The sequence below is a fragment of the Aulostomus chinensis genome, chromosome 13, assembly GCF_037954235.1.
Source record: "Aulostomus chinensis isolate RoL2024-O1b breed Wild chromosome 13, RoL_Achi_v1.0, whole genome shotgun sequence".
Taxonomy (NCBI): Eukaryota; Metazoa; Chordata; class Actinopteri; order Syngnathiformes; family Aulostomidae; genus Aulostomus; species Aulostomus chinensis.
Window position 1 is genome coordinate 18,006,616 of NC_141332.1, and position 21,505 is coordinate 18,028,120.

At 42.4% G+C, this 21,505-nt stretch overlaps 4 protein-coding genes across 5 annotated transcripts; 1 reads left to right on the forward strand and 3 right to left on the reverse strand.

Moving 5' to 3' along the window:
• Nucleotides 1–71: 71 nt before the first annotated feature.
• Nucleotides 72–7,215, reverse strand: dnajc4 (DnaJ (Hsp40) homolog, subfamily C, member 4). Its single transcript, XM_086221792.1, has 8 exons — nucleotides 7,147–7,215; nucleotides 6,566–6,632; nucleotides 6,235–6,338; nucleotides 5,991–6,081; nucleotides 5,440–5,627; nucleotides 4,802–4,969; nucleotides 3,733–3,819; nucleotides 72–3,631 (listed from the first exon to the last, which is right to left on the reverse strand). Exons 3-8 carry the CDS (start codon nucleotides 6,324–6,326, stop codon nucleotides 3,535–3,537), a joined length of 723 nt encoding a protein of 240 aa, XP_086077918.1. The 5' UTR covers nucleotides 6,327–6,338; nucleotides 6,566–6,632; nucleotides 7,147–7,215; the 3' UTR covers nucleotides 72–3,534.
• Nucleotides 7,216–7,898: 683 nt separating this feature from the next.
• nudt22 (nudix (nucleoside diphosphate linked moiety X)-type motif 22) lies at nucleotides 7,899–12,680 on the forward strand. 2 transcript variants are annotated; one of them, XM_086221790.1, is made up of 7 exons: nucleotides 7,899–8,069; nucleotides 9,060–9,170; nucleotides 9,309–9,945; nucleotides 10,014–10,139; nucleotides 10,573–10,670; nucleotides 11,665–11,758; nucleotides 11,929–12,680. In XM_086221790.1, the coding sequence occupies exons 2-7, from the start codon at nucleotides 9,085–9,087 to the stop codon at nucleotides 12,025–12,027; spliced, it is 1,140 nt and encodes a 379-aa protein (XP_086077916.1). In that variant the 5' UTR covers nucleotides 7,899–8,069; nucleotides 9,060–9,084; the 3' UTR covers nucleotides 12,028–12,680. The 2 variants fall into 2 exon arrangements, with proteins under 2 accessions (XP_086077916.1, XP_086077915.1); XM_086221789.1 differs by lacking the exon at nucleotides 7,899–8,069 and adding an exon at nucleotides 8,078–8,230.
• LOC147251260 (heterogeneous nuclear ribonucleoprotein U-like protein 2) lies at nucleotides 12,083–15,886 on the reverse strand. Its single transcript, XM_086221788.1, has 11 exons — nucleotides 15,284–15,886; nucleotides 15,076–15,152; nucleotides 14,705–14,944; nucleotides 14,510–14,622; nucleotides 14,144–14,410; nucleotides 13,923–14,045; nucleotides 13,732–13,833; nucleotides 13,227–13,395; nucleotides 12,677–12,910; nucleotides 12,541–12,593; nucleotides 12,083–12,455 (listed from the first exon to the last, which is right to left on the reverse strand). The coding sequence occupies exons 1-11, from the start codon at nucleotides 15,733–15,735 to the stop codon at nucleotides 12,378–12,380; spliced, it is 1,908 nt and encodes a 635-aa protein (XP_086077914.1). The 5' UTR covers nucleotides 15,736–15,886; the 3' UTR covers nucleotides 12,083–12,377.
• A 256-nt stretch (nucleotides 15,887–16,142) lies between these two features.
• Nucleotides 16,143–20,402, reverse strand: LOC147251261 (transmembrane protein 179). The gene is made up of 4 exons (XM_086221791.1): nucleotides 19,886–20,402; nucleotides 18,713–18,850; nucleotides 18,140–18,218; nucleotides 16,143–18,064 (listed from the first exon to the last, which is right to left on the reverse strand). Exons 1-4 carry the CDS (start codon nucleotides 20,206–20,208, stop codon nucleotides 17,870–17,872), a joined length of 735 nt encoding a protein of 244 aa, XP_086077917.1. The 5' UTR covers nucleotides 20,209–20,402; the 3' UTR covers nucleotides 16,143–17,869.
• Nucleotides 20,403–21,505: the final 1,103 nt, after the last annotated feature.

A 21,505-nucleotide genomic window follows, 5' to 3' on the forward strand; every position in this document is an offset into this window, starting at 1 on the left:
ATAATAGTTTATTTCCTGACTAGTTTGGTGGACCAACACTCAAATAATTCCAAGGCTTGTCAGCTGTAAAGATGTAATTTAATTAATTATAGAGGAGAGTAAAGTTTCATATCAATAAATAATTAATCAACAGTGGATTTACATTTAATGTTTATTACTAAGACAACTGTCAACTCGAACTAACTTCCAATGACTGCACAGAGAAATGTTGTTTGACCAGGCCAGATTTCATGGCAGACATCATAAAAAGGTTCAGTGTTAATAATACTAATAATGGATCTGTTACATTTTCAGTATGACTTCTGAAACAATGACTCAGCATTTACAATTCTACGACCTTGAATGTAACACAGCTAAATGGAATTCAGCCATCCGGACAAATACACTTGTGTCAAAATATCCTCTATGGGGGGGGGGGGGGGCTGTTTTGTCACTAATTTGTACAAAAATATAAAGTTCTTTTCAGAAAATCCCAGATAATTCAAAAATCAATCATACCTTCAATGTAAAACCCACATAACTGAAGAATTTTCTGACATTACTTGACATTTTTAGCCACTTGGGGGCAGCAGAAACAAGTTTGCATTTTAGCACCTGTTAATTGAGTTTGTTTGAGACTAAATTACTCAATCCCACATCCAACAGCTACAAAGCAGCTTTATCATTGATTTCATTTTGTGTTTTAATTGTGTCTGCTTCTCGTCTCAGTGAACACCTCAGGGAAATATGGCTCTTGCTAGCTGCTGAAACAGTGTTCACAAGCTAGTTGCTACCTGCTACATGATAAAAAGATGGCACCTTTTCTCTTAAATTAATTGCTGCGCGGACATGAAGACGCTATCGAGCAATGAGAGTGAACCATAAGAGTAATGTTGCAGTAAACAACCACCTTAGGCTCATCATAAAGGTCATGGGAAGGTGAGGAACTGCAATTGGACGTGTCACACTACATGATGTCTCTCATAGTACAAGATGACATTCAGTACTTTATTTGTAAAGTATTAATCATAGCTGCTTTCAAGATGTTACACTTGTCTGGCTGGTTAGTCTGGAGATGAAAAATAGCCTACTGATATTCAAAAAATCTTGTCAACAATCCTGTTACTGAATATTCAAATTCTACTTTTTGCCCTCTAAGTAGGAAAAATGCAAGACTAATTAAGAGTCTGTTTCTTCTTCCTCTATCTCCCACGAGGATAAACTAAAATAAAATGCATTTTATTGAATCACATCAAATAATATTGGCCGGCTTTGCTCTGTAGCACCTTGAGCTAATCGGTGATTGATCAGTATCAATCGTTTTCCAAATGATAGATCAGAGGGCACGTTTGCTGCACTGCATTGTTGCAGCTCACACTGTGCCACACTTTTCCTGGTCTGCAGATAAGTCCATTAAAACTCCTCATTGCTCCCTTTTCTCATGAGCCTTGTCTTCCTTCAGTGTGTGTGTGTGTGTGTTGTCCTGCTGACATTATGGTATGTTTGGGTTATGACAAACCACATGAGGGTGAGAGTGTCTGTATGTTATGCGGGGATGTGTTATCTCCTATGTCTAAAGTGCTGCGGCGGCAGCGGGTGACAAGACACCACAAGAAGGAAACATTCACCTGCAACGTGAGTCACATGGTCGTTACTCAAGTTCAGTTTGCAGTCGTGTCAATACTCTTCTGTATGAACAACCAAGCAAGCCTCCCTTCCATGACGCCCCCAGAAAAATACTGAGGAAATTTAGGACGACTTGAAAAGAAAATGTAAGAAATATCACTTCAAAAGAGGATTAAAGATAATGTACTTTCACTGTTGATGGTGCTAAACATTGAGGTAAAAGAAAAAAAAAAGTGCATTTTAAGGCTCGAGTTTTTAATCTCAGAATTCTTACTCTTTCATGATTGTCATAACTCTGACATTAAAATCAGAATTTTAACTTTATTCTCATTAATTACAGTTTTTTTTCTTCCAATCCAAAAGATAGTCAGTGGCCCTCGCTTTCTTCGGTAGAAAGCAACTCATGAGTAACGGCTTAACGTTAAAGAGACCATTTAGAGATTTCACAAGGGTTACTCATGATGTTTTGTCAGTCCTTCACATGTAATGTTCATTCCAAAGTGAATAGTTTGTCAAATTATAATCTTGACTCTTTCAGTACTACATTTCTAGAGTGTATACACTAAAATGAAACGGTTAACTGTCCAGTTTTCCTTGACTAGTTTCATTTGTTTGTTTTTTTTGGAATTAGGGGTAGAAAAATTAGCGAAGAATTCAAAGTATTGCGGTCAAAACCAAACCATCCGTGTGAGGGAAGCCGAACATGTTAAGGGAGATGATGAAGAATGCTGGACAGACAAATTTGACCATTTAATCATTTCCCACTGACACTCTTACACAGAATATAGATAAGGTAGTGAAGGAGAAACATGGCAAACAAACCTAACAGTTTAAATACGTTGGCTCTTGATGTTGAAGTGACCGCAAAACTGTCATTATAAACTTTTTAATTCAATTTAAACATTTTAATGTTTTTATTACAGCAGTTTGGCAATAAGTTTCTGTGTCACCCCTTTTTTTCCAAGACATGATCTTACATACAGAGTATATACTGTATGTATTCAAATAAAGTGAGCACACGGTGCGTTTCGGCTTCGAACATCTTTGCCAGTTAAAGGAATGGAAAGATTTGATCAACACTGACGCTATTTTTTTGATCCAATTCATTGTTGATTCCCTTATCACATACTGACCCGTTTACACTGTGAAGAGAAAAAAAACAACAGGTTTTCAATCGTTATTTCTGATTTTGAATGCAGAGTAGAAACCGTGTCGAGGAAAGGTATGGCATTTGAACATGACTAAATAAATAACAGTGCCCTTAAATTTTTCTCTTCCCACAGCACGCGCCGTCATTGTGCTTCAAGCAGCAATTCTCAGAGAAGAAATGGCAGGTGTTGCTAAACAGAACCGATAATCTTGGAGGTATATGATGAACGAACATCCCCGGCAAACAACGAGGATCAACAGAAGGAGCAAAAAGGAGTTGGGTGTAGTTTTCCAGATCTGTCGACTGTTTTTTTTTTTTGTGACAAACTTAACCTGTAAAACCATTAATGCTGAATATTAAACTCTTCAACATCTCCTTCAGTTCATCCATCCTTTCAGACGCTGGCAAATCGTGTCACAATGATTTGACTGGCTCTTAACGGGGAGCAGCAACATCCTCACACGTTCATTAAAGGCAGGAGAAATGGTGGAGAGGTTTGTGTGTAGCTGCATCCTGTCAGTAACCTCACCAGTAAGAAGATGCTACTGACTTCATCCGTTTATAGTCCAGTAAAGTCAGCCTGGTTGGGAAATAAACCGAGTGTGACACGTCTAAGTCCTCCTCCATCACTCTGAGGACAAACACAGGTGTATCAACATCTTCAAATAGCTCAGAATACACTTCGAAACTCTAAAACTAACGCCACATTCAGTCTGCTGGCAGCTCAGACTCCAACTCCAGCTGAGTACATATGTCACAGAGGACAACAGGAGACACTCCTACTTGTCCTCTCGCCCGTAGCGGGATTTGAATTTCTCCTGGAACTCATCATGCTTCTGCCGCAGGATTTCTGCCTGTTTCTTGAACCCGTTGACTCTGAGGAAAAGAAATGAATCACAGCCAGTCAAACAGGTCTTCAGCCATCCTTAATCAAAATGGTTACTTAGCAAAGAAGGAAGACAATTTTTTTCACAAACCTGGCTCTCTCTTTGGATTCATTGTATATTTTTGTGATATTATGATCTTTCTCTTCCATAAATTTGTTGTGAACTTGTTCCAGTTTTCTGAAAAAAAAAAAGGTTGAACAGATGCAAGTTAAATAACTTTGCTTAACCTCGGAGTTCAGAGTTCAACAGGGCCACTGTATGCTCAGTTGTATTTATGGCGGTTGTACAGCTGTTAAAACAACTCGACAGGACACAGGGAAGTGAATCTCCACAAAGCCGAACGGCACCTTGTGTGTGTGAGAACAAATGGCCCTGAGGTCGAACCGAGACACACGGCACTGAGAAGTGTCCTCAAACAATCCAATTTATCTGTATGTGAATGTGCAGACTGACTGAGGAGGTGATGAGGGCGGGCAGCAGTGAGAGGAGATCAGGGTTCCTCTCAAGACTGCATCTACTGCATTGGGAACAGTTACACCGTTGCCTCATTTTACAAAAGTTCCCTAAAAACGCACAATATGTTGTCATCAGTGTTCACCTTTCAGGCCAAAGGAGCAAATGCTTCAAACAATTTCCTTTTTTTTCTCAGGTAACTTAAAGTGACACCTCACTCAAAAGAATGTATTTTGCCTTTCAAGTACTCACAAACAGTTGTGTTGAGCTCGTGAAGACGTATCATCTCCTGCATTACTTTTTTGTGACACCAGCATGTAGAAAGAGCCAGCCATGTATGTTTACCCTGAGGCTAACACCTCCCCCCCCCATGGTCACCAACTACTAGCATTAGCAAAACTGTCCAAAAACATTCATTAGGAAACTCTCAAGCACATCACACCACATCTTCTTTGTGCTCATTACTCTACAAATACTTTGAGTTGAGCCTGAAACAAACGCAACATTTCCAGTGCGGCACTCAGAGATGTGACGCAACTGTGAAAAAAACTAGACTTTTTGGGTGAAGTATCACTTTAAGCTTCAAACGCCCAAGGGCTCTTCATTCATTGACAAAATAGTAAAATGAACAAAATGTAGTAAGTGTGGGCTTGAAGGGTGAATGTTCAACTTTATTCACCCACGGTATCGGCTGCTATGTCTTTACCTGAAAAAGAGGACGTGAGCTCCGATACTGAGCAGCATAGCAAACAAGCAGTAGCCCAACAGGCGGAAGTTGTTCTTCCTCCTCTCCTGCTGTGCCTCTGCTGACATCTCCTGAGTGTAAGACTGATGCACCTGCTCCCAGTATCGTATGGTTTCCTGGGCCTCGGCACTGGTGGTGAAGCAGTGGAAGAGGTGAAGAATTGATATGGAATCAGCTGGGATTGTACTAGAATAATGATATGGTAATAAATCTGTGTCTGATGGCTGATCAAACTGAGCTGAATCAGTCTGTTTCAGTCTGATTCACTTCGTGTTTGCAGATAAAATCAATGGCATTAATTTCAGGGACAATTTATTGACCAGGAAATTTTGCTATCATGACAGTCCTACAGCTGGAGACCGATTCCCACGACGTTCATCTTCAGGATACATCAGAATATTTAAGACTATGTGAGACACACTTTTGTGTAATAGCATCATAGTCCTCACAAAAATAAAACTGCAAGCAGACCACATCAGACATTTTCAGGTTTAGACCACAGTTGCGTCAGTGATTTCCAACTAAATCACAGAGTCAGACAGTGGAGGATGGCCTGGTTACGCAGGACCCATAACAAGCTCACAGTGTCTTAGTGTCACCTTGTTCTGTGGGCGTTGAAGCTGGATGCAGCTCTGAAGACCTGGCCCCTGCCACCGCCGTAGGGGTGTCTGATCTTGGTGTCATACTCCTTCCTGCTTGGCTCTTTGCTCAGCACACGGTACGCCTCGTTCAGCTCCACAAACTGGTTGTGTAGCTCTGGGTTAGATGGGTCACTGTCTGGGTGCAGCTGCCATAATTAGAGTAATTATTAAGGACACACATCAAACCAATCCACCACGGCAGTGAGGGAATGATCTTGACGGCGTGCATGTATGCAAAATTGTCTTTATTATTGCTGGACTGTAGTTTATTTCTCTGAATTGTGTGAGCTCAGGCATAACTCCTGCCTGAAGGGCGAGATGTGTCACCATTCAATCACGCCACGACATCAAGGTTTAGATTCCTGCCTGTCTTTATTTACACTGCTGGCTGCAACATGAAAACAATCAAAAAGCCCACTGTGAGGAGGAGAAACTAAACTGTATAAGGCTGCCCTCATGTGGCGAAATGTGATATAAACCTATAAGTCACAGAGATGCAAGAAACCTACCTTCTTAGATTTGTTGAAAAAGGCATTTTTAATGTCCTCTGAGGAGGCATCAGATTTGACTCCAAGGAGGTCGTAATAGTTCACAGCTTTTCTGAAGGGAGTGATACAACCAGAAAATAGCAGTAAAACACGGGAAAATCACTATTACAAGCTGATGTTTGTTATAGAGATTGAATGAATTAAAATGACCTAGCAAAAATATTTAAATCTCCTGTCAATCAAACAAGTTCCAGTGAAAGTGTACCTGTTAGCTACGTTCTGGGAGAGCAGACGCAGTCCGTACTTGCAGCCCCAAAGACAGTTCTGACAGAGGCGCAGCTGACCCTCCAGCTGCATGATGGGTGATGACTGTAGTGTCACACAGACAACAAATGTTAAATGTAGTACTGGTGTAAAGTAGTTTAGTGAGGGGGAAGCAGGTAATAGACCAAAAATATATCATCTAATCATAACTACAAGATCCGAAGACCAGTAGTTTGTTTTGTTGGTTGTGCCAGCCAGAACAATGATTCAATACAACAACACACAATGGAGGAAGTGCTTAAAATAACAGGTGACCATTTTTCTGTCTTTACCTTTCAGTTTGTTTCCATTGAAACTGATGATGTCAGCAACAGCCCCCTCATGTGATGACATGTGACTCTACCGGGGACCACAACAAAGGGTGAGAGAAACATTTAGGGGGGGGGGGGGGGACAAAAGGCTTTCAAATTAACTCCTTGAAATGATTTTTTTTTTTTGAACAAACACCCAGAAACCGGAAAGCTAGTTTGATCTCAGTAGCTGGAGGACCTGTGCACAACATATTACTTTTAAAAATGCACAATTTATTAATCGCGCATTTCAAGAATAACTGCACCAGTAGCACCTACTGGTGGGTTCGTGAGCCAAGAATACCATAAAATTAACGAAGAAACACAGTTCTACCAGTAGAGTTTTGTGGAAGGACAGTTTGTTCTGCCACCTTTGCAGCGACGCTAAACTAGCCTCGGTTAGCTTTGAATGCCTCTGTGCTGCAAATAAATGCTATGGACGAGCTAATCTGGGTAGCGAAAGTGCATTCATGACGAAGAGCAACCATGTAACAATGATTCGACTTTAAAAATATGTATACATGGATGTAAAGCCATTATCTGAGAGCAGAAAAGTAACATACCAGGAGGACTCGGTTTCATAACAGTGCTGTATTGGCATAGTGGTTGCATAAAGCTAAGGAAGCTAGGCTACAGTAAAACCGGAACTTAGCGTTCAAAATAAAGCGCAGGACGTTTGCTGAATTGTACAATTAAAAGCAGCTGACTGTCAAAACTTCTAATAATATTAATATATTCTCGTTTATGTTAAGGTGAATGAGATTCTTTTAAGTTTCATCTATGACATCGGTCTTATGTGAAATATGAATTTATTTTGGCTTTATTTTGTTTTTTATTACGACCAAACGCTGCTTGAGTTTTGGTCAATTGACACAACACAAATACGCCCCTTCGTGTGTTTGGTTCCCGAATATTAACCGTGTGGTGGCCGGAATCTCCTGCAGAACTGAATTGATATATCTATATCTATATCTATATCTATATCTATATCTATATCTATATCTACATCTATATTTATATCTATATCTATATCTATATCCATCAGTATACATTTGAACCGAAGATAGATACTGTCTGTTTGTGTACTGCTAAAACATTTTCTCTTTCTGTGCATAATTTCATGATAAAGCATCGTAATTTTAGAGCATTTCAATAAATGAAATTTTAACTTACCTAATTTCTTAGTTTCTTATTAAATTGTATTGCTTTATTCAGAAATAACAACTGATGGCACCAAGATAAATACAGGGCAAATATAACTTTATAAGTTGTTTGTTACTCCTTAAGACAGTAACTGAAATAATAGGGTCTTCGCCCCTGAGGACCTCCGGGGTCAGGCCCTAATTATTTTTGATGCGGCAGCACACGTCATCCGGAGCCTGCAGTTCCTATTCTTGGTCACTGAGTGGCGGTAATTAACACATATTCTGCCATTCGGTTGAAGAGAGGAAGTAAACCAACAACAAATTGTAGACACGTCAGAGAGGTAAGTTATTGAAACTTTTAATTACCAGAACTAACAAATGAAAAATGTCCAGGTTATGGCCGTATATGTTGTGAGAAAATAGCCGGAGTTATTTTGGTATTGACACTAAACTGACAGCTCTCCGAAATGAATCCTGCGAGTTGGTTTCACCAAACCTCACGGTAAATGTATATTCTTTGGGATGTAAAGTGAAACACAGCCAAGAAAAATGAATGAAAAAGTCGTCCGTTTGTGTTATATGGTTATATACCTGGGAGGTGGGAAAGGTAACAGGAGAGGACCACATATAAACGTGGAAACAGAATTTGACGTAACACCTGCCTCTGCCTTCCCTATTGTGAACCTATTAATTCATTCGCAACTACGAGGAAATATTTGTAAGCTCTTTAAAAAGTTGCCTCTGAGTTACCACGGTAAGCATTTCATTAGTTGTCCATTCGTTCATCGTATTCCACGCCATTTCCTCTGCAGGTGATAAAGTGGATGAATAAGAATGTTTTAGCTGATAACTTCCATTGGCTCAGTTTTCATATGATGAGGTCTGGTTGGCTTAAAGGCAGTAACTTTCAAACTAATATTCATTCAGGATTTCATCAGTAGTTCTGCATCGCTGTGGAATCGAGCCAGTGTGCGTGGTTCCTTTAGGAGGAGGAGAGACTGAGGAGGTGAAGAGCCCCTCTTTCTGGAACTGCCCTCTGGGTTAACAAGCAGAACTATCTGAAAAAAAATTCCATTGATCAAGTGTGTAAACCCTATAGGGCAAAGTAGGCGGTGCCCACATCATATAACCTGCACAAAATACCCGTTACAGGATGTGACATTTGGATAAATATTCTCTGTTTGTCAGTCTATGTGCAGTCTTAATTCCACTCTCACAGGACATTCATTTACTGCATTTAAATGTCTCTAAAAGACAGCATTTTATACCTGATCTGATGATTCATTTTTAAAAGGAAACCACAGAAGTAACACAGTGTTGCATCTCTGTAGAGAAAACCTCTTATCTTTGGAGGTGATGGACCCTGAAGTGTCTCTGCTGCTGCACTGTGGTGCCTGGCGAGGGCTGTCCCAGTCTCAAGTACAGGTGGAACTCTCTGAAAGGTACATTACTCACCATAATAACATTACAGGGAAGTCACTCAATAATCACTCTGATCATAGTGACACTTTTATCTCTCTATTCATGAAGTGTAATTTGACATGAGGGAAATGTAAATGCTTGTCACTTCCTCCTCCCAGCTACAACAGGCAGACTGATACGGCTCTTGAACGCCACATCGAGGAGGTGTGGACAGAGCGGGTGTCTAAAGAACCGTGGCTTTTCAACGGAGCCAAATTCAGGCTGCACTCCTTCCACTTGGCCTCCCCTACTCGTCCCTCGGCACCTGCTGGCTCTTCTAAACTCCCACCTTGCACTCCTTCATCCTGCTGTGTGGAGGACCAGGACAGCAGGTCACACTGGGAACACACTGGAGAGGAGATCCGTCTTCAGGATGCTGCTCTGAACAGTTTCGACCTCACAAAAAGGTGTGAAAACCCAACAAAGGACAGCATCCTGGGACACACGCCCTCCACCTGTACAGCAGAGCATTCTTCACAGCCTGATGAAGAGGAGGCCAGACTCATCCTCACTCTGAGGGTCGGCCTCACCTGCTACAAGGACTACCTGGGGACCAACTGGTCCTGCAGAGTCTCAGAGCTTCGTCAGCGTGGAGAGGTAGAGTTCAGCAACTCTGTTGCGCTGCTTGCTCAGCCTCTGGGTGTGGGCGCCATCATGTGTACCAAGGACGGTCAGATGGTGTTGATCAGAAGAAGCCAGAAGGTGGCAGAGGCAGGCGGGTTGCTTGACATCCCTGGGGGACACCCAGAGCCAAAGGTGAGGACAGAGGAAAGTATTTGTCATGCGAATGTTGATGTGTCATTCACCGTGACTTCCCTCCACAGGTGGTGTGTGAGCGTCTGGGTCAGGTTGTGCAGGAGGAGCAGATCAGCGTGGCCCTGCTGCAGCAGCGGTCGGATGCTGTCATCTCTGAACTCTTCTCATCTGTGTGTGCTGAGATTAGAGACGAGGTGAGTCTTCCTTCAGCTCACCTGTAGAGACGCTTCACTGGCAGACCCATTTCTGAGGTTCTGGCAGGACAAAACTCCAACTGCCCTACAGACTTCAATGACCTGAGGATTTTCAAGAGGGAAACTAATTTCTTTTTACTTTCTGTATTCCTGACATCCCAACCAGGTGATTAATATCACTCCATTCAGTGGTCTACTGTCTCACAGTATAGAAACTGAGATCTTTTTCAGTTTTAGAGGCGTCCCTGAGATGAAGCCTCATCTCAATTCAGTAGAAACTGAGCAGTTAGCATCATCATGACAAACTCTAACTGCAGTTAAAAGCTTCCAGGTGGTTCAGATCAGCTGATTCAACTTCTTCTCTGATGTCTGTGGTGTTTACCTAATTTTTGACATTTCTGTCAACTTAAATGTGAAAACCGTTTGTCTCCAGGTGAATGTTCCTCTCAGTTTCCTGGGGGAGCCAATCCTGATGGGTGTTGCTCTGAATCACACCAGCGCAGGCAGGCCAAGCGCGGAGTTCTACGTGAGGTACCTACTCCTCCCTTCGTTCAAACACACTCTACACATGTGCTCTTCTCATTGCAAACAAAGCCTCTGGCCCTCAAGGCTCCACACAGCTTAAGTGGATCTTCTTATCCAAGCTGATTCACTGCCTTATTACTCTGGGTGTGTCCCAAATCAGCTGAAGGAATTCACCAGCACCCCTTTAGTCCCCCCAAAAAACAAAAAAAAAACAGGGACTAATATGCACAAGTATGCAAGAATAGTGTGTAACCATCTACAGTCATGGTACTACTTTGATAAACCCTTTCCTTCTCTTTAGACCAGCAGTACTCAAAGTTTTTCCCTTGGAAGCCAAAACTGAAACCAAATAGTGAGCCGTTGGGAGCAAAAAATATGCTAAATTCTATATGGTCCTCAGATTCCAATTTCCTTCTAAAATAAGTAATGTTTAAGCTTTAACATATAAATGTGTTTTTATTAAGGTTCTTCTATGACATTCCATTTTTTTTTTTTTTTTTTTTTGCTTTGTAACGCAGAACAATTGCAAGGTAATAGAAGAGCTCAACAGTCCTGTTTCCCAGCCCCTCGATATCAGAGGCCATCTGGTAGAACAGGTTGGCCTACAATCATCTGAATACCTCAGAATTGATCCCTGCCCCCACATTCTTAGCACGGAGACTCAAAGAAACCCAGCAGCGCCACCGCCTGGTGAGGATGCTCAGGACAGCTAGCGTCAGCATGGACATTTTAACTGTATTCTCAACACTCTGAGTATAACTTAAAATATCTTATTTCTCTTTTGGCTGGCCCTAATACTCTTCCATGGAAGAGTCATTGTTGTTCTGAGCACATGCTAGATCTCATCAGCTTATTTTCAACATATTTCTACAGCAGAGATCTCCAAATTTCTACAACTCCAACCAAAACGATCTAGATGGATAAAGACCACTGTGTTCTGAAATAATACGTGCAAGATATTTGTGTGCAGAGAGATGACACATCTGTTGTGTGTCCTCAGTTGCTCCCTGACATCCGATGAAGTAAGAAAGTTGTACTGGAAAGGAGGACCGGAGGCCCATGAGTCAACAGATATCATTTTCATCAGCAGAACGGTAAGAAACATGATGGAGGTCTAAATGTCTACATGTAAACACCGGAGCGAGCGGTGCTGTTTGGAATGTTGCAGGAGAAGTGGACAGCACTCTGAATGACAAATCTAAAAATATCAAATTGCAAATGAAATATTTGAAACCTGCATATTTATTTTTTGGGCTATTTAAAGGAGATGATGCAGCTGGACATGAGCAGCCCTCTGTGGTCGGAGCTGTGTCCTTCAGCCAAAGGAGGCGTGTTGCTTTTCCAGACCGTGAAGCTGGACTGAGACCCGAGAAACTGATCTGACGATCAGACGACCAAATATCCAAGGGAACACAAACTGTTGCTTTGAAGAGCTTTATTACTTTTTGACTGTAAATTCTTATTGGGTCTTCAAGTTGTGCAAAATGTACTTTTATCCTTTAGGCTGTACTTTTAAAAAACAAATTTTAGATTTAAAATACTTTTGAATAAAAATTCTAAAAAAACAAAAACAAAAGGACCATTTCTGGTCATTCAACATGACAACACTGATTATCTCTGGGTGCAATGTTCCCTGTGCTTCCCTTCGGCTCCAAATGAAGTAAGGATTGTTTCCATGTTACTGCTGGAAGATTGGTGGTGTGTGTCATCTTGCTAGTAACCCACATAACTGCTGTATCCAAAGTCACTGCTGTCGTAGGAGAGGCTTTGGTCCTGATAAGCCACATTCCACTGAAATGTAAATAATATAAAGTCAGAGTGTGATGTTGTTCGATGTCTTAAGTTCAATTCATTTTATTTGTTGTTTGTCACTCACATATCTTGGCTGCTGGCTCCAGCTCTGCATGTAGGGCCTCTCATCATTCCACCCTTCAAAAACAACAACAACAACAAAATATCAACTACCATCTTAAATGTCAAAGTCTCTCAAAATGACCTGTTCTCATGCTGACCATTTGGCCAACCCCAGTGGGTCCACTGGGCAGGGGGAGGGCCAGGTGGGTGGGGTCTTTTCCTCTGGAGTCGGGGTTTCTTCTTCTTCTTCTCTTGTTTGGGAATGGGAGGTAGCAGTTTACGTGCCTCATCTTTGTACTCCTGCAGGAGCATCTGTGCCTCCTCTTCAGGTAGCTCCACATAATGCAGCTCCTCCAAGAGGCCACTCTGCTGCTCTGGAAGACAGCAGCTCACTGGAGACAGAGGGGAAGAGGACATTATTTACTTGTGATGCTCACACGGCCACATTCGTGTCAGCATTACGAGAGCCTTCAGGCATGAACCTCTTGCCTTTGGTCATGACCTCCAAACTGCTGCCAAATTGTTTCTTTTTTCAGCCAAAAATTACTTGAATTGTGAATCAACCTTCATTTGGAGAGTCAAAAAGAACTCCAGAACAAAGATGATAATGTGTTCACCGCTCAAAGTGTCTGCTGCAGCTTTGCATACACTGATGGAGACCTCCTCTTTGTGTTAATTTTCATTCCAATGAATGTGCAAGAGTCAGACCTTGGAGTTTGAGCAGGGCAGTCTCAGGGATCTGTTCCCCCTGTCGTGTCTGATGCTCAGACAGTCGTTTTTTCCACTCTGTAGCTGAGGGGAAAACCACCACCACCCGACGCCTGAAACCAGCGAAGAGCTGCAGCTTGTAGCGCTGTGCAGAGACCAGGGTGTTACACTGGAGAGACATGAGAGAAGAGAGGTTATCACACAGTTCTTAATTCATTACGCAGTCAATTATAATTAAGTTGATATGAATTTTTGTTGTTGTTTTTTTTTTTTGGTCATGCAAACACTGCCACTGCAACAGTGGGAGGGCCTTTAATGAGTAATCTTGCCCACCATAACTACTGTGACAAATATTCACGATGACATATTTGAAAAATTATATATTATAACATCAGTCCCCCTTCTAACACTGTCTAAAATAGGTAGTATTTATTTATTGAACACTAATGACCCTAAAAAGGCTTTTCAGAGTTAAATCAATATGTGTTTTAAGGTGAAACGTTACCTGGTTGAGGATGTAGTTTCCCGGCGTATAAGCAGCTCTCTTGATTAACTCTGTTAGACACTGAGTGGCCTGCCGCAGCCTGATGTCCGACTGTCCACCACTCTGAATAAACACGCAACAACTTCACTCAACTGACCAGGACAAACATGTCAATCAGCCATCTTGCAGGTGAAGGTGAAGTTTCTACTAACAAGCATATATGCAAGCAGCTCCTCTGTGCCCAACAGTTGGTAGTGTTTCTCAGGGTGCTGCAGCAGGTGAGTTCTGGCCCAGTGGCTCTTCCCAGAACCAGGCAGACCCACCATCAACACCATCTAGAGAAAGATCACGTGGCATTTGGTTTCTTCCTGTGGCACTTTGCTTGTTTTGTGTTTTTTCTAGCAACAGGAAACTGTCTCAGATAAAATCTCACCTCACACTGTGATCTGGAGTATGGGGGTGATGTGCTGCATACCCGCTGCCCAGCAGGGAGCGCCGCCAGCGGTGTGAACCCTGGTGGACTGGGGTACCAGGGAGGAACTGTAGGGTCCAAGAGAAACCGAACTGAACAGCTCTTACAGAGGACATGAGGGTACAGAGCACGACCCTGCAGTACCGAAGAGCCCAGAGAGAAGGCAACACCCATGAATCGACCATTTTTGTGGAAGAAGATTTGGACAGCATCATCTGCAGAGAAAGACTGTGGGTGTGTGACACAGCACAGATGAGATGAGTGACAATACTGTTCAGAACTGCTTGCAACAAAAAGATCCCCACCCTGCCAAAAAAAGCCACTCACAGCATAACAACCAATGATATCGCCTTCTGAAAACGGTTCTCCAAACTCCTCTTCCTTTCCCCCGGACAATTTTTTACCACATCCATCATAAGAAAATGAGAATTCATCCTGACCTGACGGCAGAGGGAGAGAAATGCAGGTTTGAATGTTGTTTGATGTCAAACAGTCATCATTTAATTCTTTTGTTTCTCTTACCCAGCAGTAGAGAGGTGTTCACCACTGACCACCCTATTCGCATCCCATAGGACATGTCATCTTTATGTTCCATCTGAGTACTCAACAACTTCCTCTCCAGCCTCACCTCAAAGCCCACCTGGCCCTGCATCACCCCATGGGTGAGCCTGCAGCCCGACCACAGGAAAGGGAACCTGTCCCAGAACCGTGGCTGACCACAGGCTCCACCTGGACCCACCTCAAAGTGGAGGTGGCTGCAATCTGAGCAAACAAGGACATGTTTATCTGCTCTGACTTCTGCCACAGGGACCATCTCTTGAGAAAATAAGTGTTGTTACAATAAAATGCACCCGAAATCATCTGATGTTTCTGTTTGTTATTCAAAGACTCACAGGGATCTAGTGTTACTCTGTCCTCCTCTTCCTTGCCTGCCTCCTCCCACTCCAGTGGAGGTTGCGGTGATTTGGCTCTGGTAGGGAAAAAAAACATGTTGCCCACCTGAAACACCTCTGGGATTAATTTTTGTTGGTGTATTTTCCTCACAAAGCCTGAAGCTCCATCTGTGCAGCTACTCTGCAGCAGTTATCTACCTATCACTACCTTTTATATCGTATCTCTTCTTTGAACTCGTAGAAAGCTCTCCCTCGGTCTTCTCCAGGATGGTGTGCAGCTGCAAACTCAATCCCCTCGACCTGGCACACTCTCACACACCCTGACACCGACCCGGGTTGGAGTGTCTGCAGAGATCCATCATCCTCGGTCTGAGTGGCGGAGTCAGAATACTCTCTGGTCCGGCGGTCTACTTCACACGACGCAGTAACACAAGTCGCCGGTGAAGAGGACGTGGCGGAAGAGGCCCAGACCTCCAAAGTCTCCGCTAGTGGTACATGTGTCTCCTCATCTGTACCTTCTTTTAGAAACTGGCCGGACTCCAGTACAGACCAGAGCCTTCCCACCAGCTCACCCTTCAGTCCTCCGGTGTCCAAACCAACTTCTTTAAGTCTGGACCGTAATTCAGCCACTTTTAACTTCTTGATATCCGCTAACTTCATCGCTACCGCGTGAGTATAGACTCGGTTTCGTTTGTTGAGTACTTTAGATGACGTCTTTAGTTAAAAAACATCAAAAAAACCTAAACTGCTGATACAGTGCTGTCTGTCTTCGTATTGAAAACAACGGTTCAATATGGAGCCCTGGGCTGTGATTGGCTCAGGATTCCTCCTGGACTTCCTCGTCCTTCTGGTCCTGGCAGGTTTGACAGTTGTAGAGAAGGTACTGCCACCTAGCGGCAGTAGCTGTCACTGAAACCTCCAGTCAGTCCAGAATACTGACCTACAGAGGCGGATTGTTGACAAGCAGGAGAAATAAAAATAGATCAATGTCACGTTTTAACATAAATTTATTGCTATAACAATAAAAGTTTCACGTCACAACGTTATAAGTGTATATGTTGAAATTAAGTGAAAATATTTTATTGCATAAAAAATATCAAATTATGACTTGAGACTTTTCTTGTTATACAGATAAACTTAGGTAAAAACCTGATTCAGATCAATGTTTATTTCTATGGCGTGACAGAAATATGCTTCTGTAACCACATAAATATGAAAACAAGTTTAAAAATATGAAAATATACAATAAAACACAAACTTTTTTTTCTCCAAATTGATAATTTAGTCAAACATGGCTGCTAAATCTACTTTTACTTTACTTGCTATTAGTGAGGTCAAAGTTGAATGTCTTTCACGCAAGTACATTTTAATGACTCTGAAAAGGAAACTATTTTGCAAACATGTACTTGTGAACCACGTTGTCCACCTCTTGTGTTTAGTGGGCTTTGGCCATTAAATATTGGAGATCCTAAGTGTATATCGGGAAAAAGATGGAATGTGAAAAAAATAATTTCATAGGCAAGAGAGATCAACAGTGAAAACCACAGAGTAGAGAATGAGTCCTATCCTGTGATTAACCTCATTTACACACCACCGAAGCGTCGGAGGGTTTATCAACGTTTCTTTCACAATGGTTTTATTTGACAAGACAAACGCAAAAACAGGAATATGAATGAACAACAACAAGCAAAAACATAGTTGGTTATGATACAGAAGTTTTCATAAATTACAATTCATTTCAAGTAACAATGTTGCCATCTCATCTCTCTTTACTTCAGATTTCTTGCTCCACTGCCAGTGTGTCATTACAGCTGCTTGGGTCAAACAGGAAAGTTTAGAAATATCAATTCTGTCATTTCCACAGATCCATCAGGGCTCCACACAAACCTCTCAGTGTGTGTACTATCAGAGATCCTAGAAACTCCATCTATGGTTATCCTGGTTAAAGGGATAAACCTCTAGACTCCCATCATTGGAGAGGATTTGACTGTTTCATAAATGCCCTCAGAGCAGCTGTGTCCACACCAGCAGCATCATGAAAATCGTCACAACAAGAGAGAGAAAGGTGGAAGCCATTTTTTCCCGTTACATAACAGAACATTCGGGTCATGCTCACACAGTGAGCCTGTTTCACAAACACGGTGGCTCAGTCCCAGTCTTACCACATGCTTCACAATAAAAGCGCCTCAGTACAACATCTGAACATCACACTCAGAAGTCGACAAAATGTGTCCTCCCTGACGCGGGCAACATGTCCAGCGCAACTGTAAACACACATGCTTCAGTATACTGCAGGCACACAGCAGGAACACTGTGTAGCTGCATCGTCAGTGGAGTAAATTCAGATTAATGTATAAATTAAAACAGTTGTGTGAAATGAGGATTCAGAATAACACTGTTATTAGATCAGTGGTTAATTCTGCTGTAATAGTTCTGGTGGTTGTTAGTAGCTTCTTTTCCTGGAAATCCCTTTTTTGTAAAGGAAAAGTTGTTTTAGCTCCAGTTTGTGCCCTTTGAGTCTCACAATTACATCGGAGTAACAGAAGGAACCTTTTTTTTAAAAAAAAGAGGTTCCTGAGGCTTGAGATATCTTTGCGTCCCTCAAGACTCTTAACCCACTCTGTTAAAAGAGTCTTCAAATAAAACAGCTATTCTTTGCTCAGTGATGCAAATGTAAAAATAAAGAAGGCACAAACTGGGCCTATGTGGTCACTATGTGACCTGATATCCGCCCTGCTCAGACCTCACCTGAGGTTTATCATTTATGAGACGTACCAACATTTGTGTCGGGGTGTTAGACAAAGATGGTGGGTGTTGCTGGGGGATGTGGAGGTGAGGGCGAGCCTTCAGATGGACTGTGCCTGAGCAGCAGCTCCTTCTCCCGGGGGAGACACGGCCTGCTGATGTGCTGGCTGTGTGAGTGGTAAAGCCGCAGGAAGGCCAGGATGGATTGGGTGAGCCACAGAGCTGTTACACACCACAGAGACACCTGAACAGAGACACCAAGTGTGAAGACAATCTATATATGATACACTCATTGTCATGTGTAGCTAGGAGCTCCTACCTGTGCCAGACTGAGCTCTGTGTAGAAAGACGAGGTGTCCACATCCAGGTAGAGAGGAACGGACTGGGACTCAGCACAGCTGGACGTCAACAAATATCAGGGCTCATACACACTTCACTACACACTTTAACAAATACATTTCCATGACCTCATCACGGTTTTTGAGTAAAAAAAAAAAATGAATACACATTCTCTGAAATGTCTGTTTACACAAAAAAATAAGCAGAGATCCATATGGATCTTGACCAGCATATATCAAACTAAACTTAATGAGAAACACAACAAATGCAATAACAACCGCTACTAAAGTAAAGCAATATGAACCCTAGGTTTTGCTAAGTCAATCGTGGTTGAACCACAAAGGTAAATTTCAATGACTTTTCCAAAGTTTTGTGGCTTCATTCAATTTTCATAAACATTTTCTATGAAATTGACATTTTCAAATTCCCAAAATTTCCCCAGGTTTTTAATGAGCATATTATCCTTGAAATATCAGTTAATTACAGGCACATTGTGTTGGACGATCCAGCAGTAAGACATTATAACATATGAGGTTTAGCATCACGTGCCCACCTGTACTGCCGTGTGTTGTCATCAGTCACGGTGTCACACCAGGAGACCAGACCCAGAGACAACAGAACACTGGCACCTCCGGACAGGAAGAGCACACACACACTCAGCAGGACCGTCAGGAAGGATGAAAACAGGGTGCTAAGCAGAAACACACGTTACAGCCAAATGTTGAGTGTGTAAGGACACAAACATGCATTTTAATCACATCAAAACATTTTGGCAGTATCTTGTTTTTTTTTTTTTCTCCATCCAAAATTGATCAGATTCTCTCAGATGTGAAGTTCTACTGCTCTCGACTGAAGAAATGTGAGGGAACTAAATGTCTTTATGTAATAAAGAAATGAAGAATTCCCTTTAAGCATTGTGAAATTATTTTTTATTTTCCTCAAAAGTACTGAATCAGTTTGATGTATAAAACAATGCTGTATATAATTACTGCAGCACTGGCACAAAAATAGAATGTCAACATTTGTATTTAGCGCCTGTGTATATTATTATTATTATTATTACATTGAAGCTGCAACAAGTCACTGATTAGTTGATTGTCAGAGGAATGATCACAAAAATATTATGATAACCGATTTAATCGTCTTTATTGTCCCTCAATAAAGGAATTTACTGCTGTTTTGGGCCATTTTGACAGAAAGAATTCTTTGAACACATCAGTTGGGCTGTAGGGAATCCTGACAAGCACTTTTCAAATGTTCTTCTATTTATTTATTTAACGAAACAATTCATTAAGGACATACTCTGCAGATAAAAATGGTTGTACTGGTATTCCAATTTATTACTGTGAAATTACATGAGGATTTTTTTTCACAATTATCATTTACATATCATAGAGAAAACAACTGTTTGTTCCTGCGGCTTTAACAGTGAAATTCAAATCTGTTATTTGAATTTTGAGCTCATTTTAAATGTCTGTCTACTGTGAGACACCTTGCTGGTTATAAAGTCTATGTGGAACTGCAGCATACATTATCTAAAGCAAATATATCAAAACACACTGACCAACACGTTAGAGGGCAAAAGATTTTAAGCAGTTACTGGTAAAAAGAAGATTTATGTACACTGTAAAGTAGCTGTTTTTGTTGTTCGTATGTGTGTGTGTGTGTGTGTGTGTGTGTGTGTGTGTGTGTGTGTGTGTGTGTGTGTGTGTGTGTGTGTCCTCACTCGTCATGCCGTCCGTGCAGGTAGAACAGACACCTCCAGCCCTGCGCCGCCCCGTACAGGACAGTAAAAATGCCCACGAATGTAGCGAACTGGCAGGCTGCCGGCGGGCCCCACTGCTGGACCACGAGGTGGGCGACGTCCCCTGACTGTCCGTTCAGCTCGGCCCGGCTCTCGGTCCTCCAGTAGCCGGTGGAGAAGAGTGCGCAGCGGCCTTTGAAAGCGGAGCCGTTGAGAGCCATCGGCACGACCACCAGCAAACCCGCCGCGATGGAGAGGGCGTGAACGGCACAGTGGGCCAGTAAGAGCCGCCTGTCCAGCTCCATGTCAGACGTCAAACAAAGACCAAACGCTTTATGTATAATGTAAAGTAAAATACTCCAAAGTATTAGCACATCTCTGTTAGTTCCCCGTGTACCGCCGAGGAGTGGGTATTTAAAGACAGCAGGGCGGGGACGGAGCCCTGATCGAAAATTCCAGCCGTCGTTATACAACCGGAGTGGCGGGGCAGCACCGTACGGAGGTCTCACTCTGACTACCCGGAAGAAAACCTCTCAAAGGAAATAAGCAGCCGATTTTAATACTGAGGGCAGAATTCCGTTGGTTGCTCCAGGAAAGTGGCCCTGGGAACACGTTGGGTCGAAATGTTGTAAACAAACTGTTGGAGAAGAACTGGGATTCTTTCCAGCTTCAGGGTTCATGTCTCCAAAACTGGCTGGATGGGACACTATGACTCCCAGGCTCCATTCATCACCACAGCTGATAGCATCTATTTTAACAGTGTCATTTTAAATAATATTTGTTTAGCTTCAACAGTTTCAATTTGATGGGCAACTGCCTTGTGAGAACTGCAGTCTTTCCTCTCTGTCCCAGTTGTCAAAATTATTTAATTTCTAATCGTGTTACATTAGTGCAGTACTCTGCAAATTGTCGGTTTAAAAGATTTGAAGATTTGTCCAACATAGTCAAGGTTTATTTCACACATTTGAAACTAGTCAACAGAACAAAAACGTCTCCGTGGGAGTGTGGGAATGTGTTTCAATCATAGCTATTTTTTACTTGCTGCATCGCGCTTCCATAATTTTACTACTTTACTTACGTTTTTACTATTTTACTTCAGATGAAAACAATGACTGATTTTGCAAAACAAAACAAAACAAAACTTCAAGCGGACGACTTGTTGTTGAAACATTTAGTAGAGGGAGACATCGTCTTACACACCATCTTCGATGGTAACCCTCCAGCAGTGACGTAAAGCGCCACGCCCCCAGTGACAGACAGCGCCTACGGTAGTTTCATTTGTGCCATCATTTAACCCCAATCCCGCAGTTCTACGATATCAGTTTTTCTGCAAAGAATATAACCTTGATCAGATTCTGGGGGAGCACGTGACTTGGGGATCAAACGAAAGACCTCCATCCAGGAGATCATGTGTGAATCAGTCCACACATCCCGGATGGATGTTTAGGAATGTAGGACGGAGCTGGAATGTGGGTCAGAGGCGTCTGCCTGCCCCCCCCCCCCCCCCCCCCCCGCTGATCACGTTAGACAGTCAGCACATCATCATCGTCGTCAACATCGTCATCATCATCGTCACCCTCCTGAGCTGTCCCAGTCTGCAGA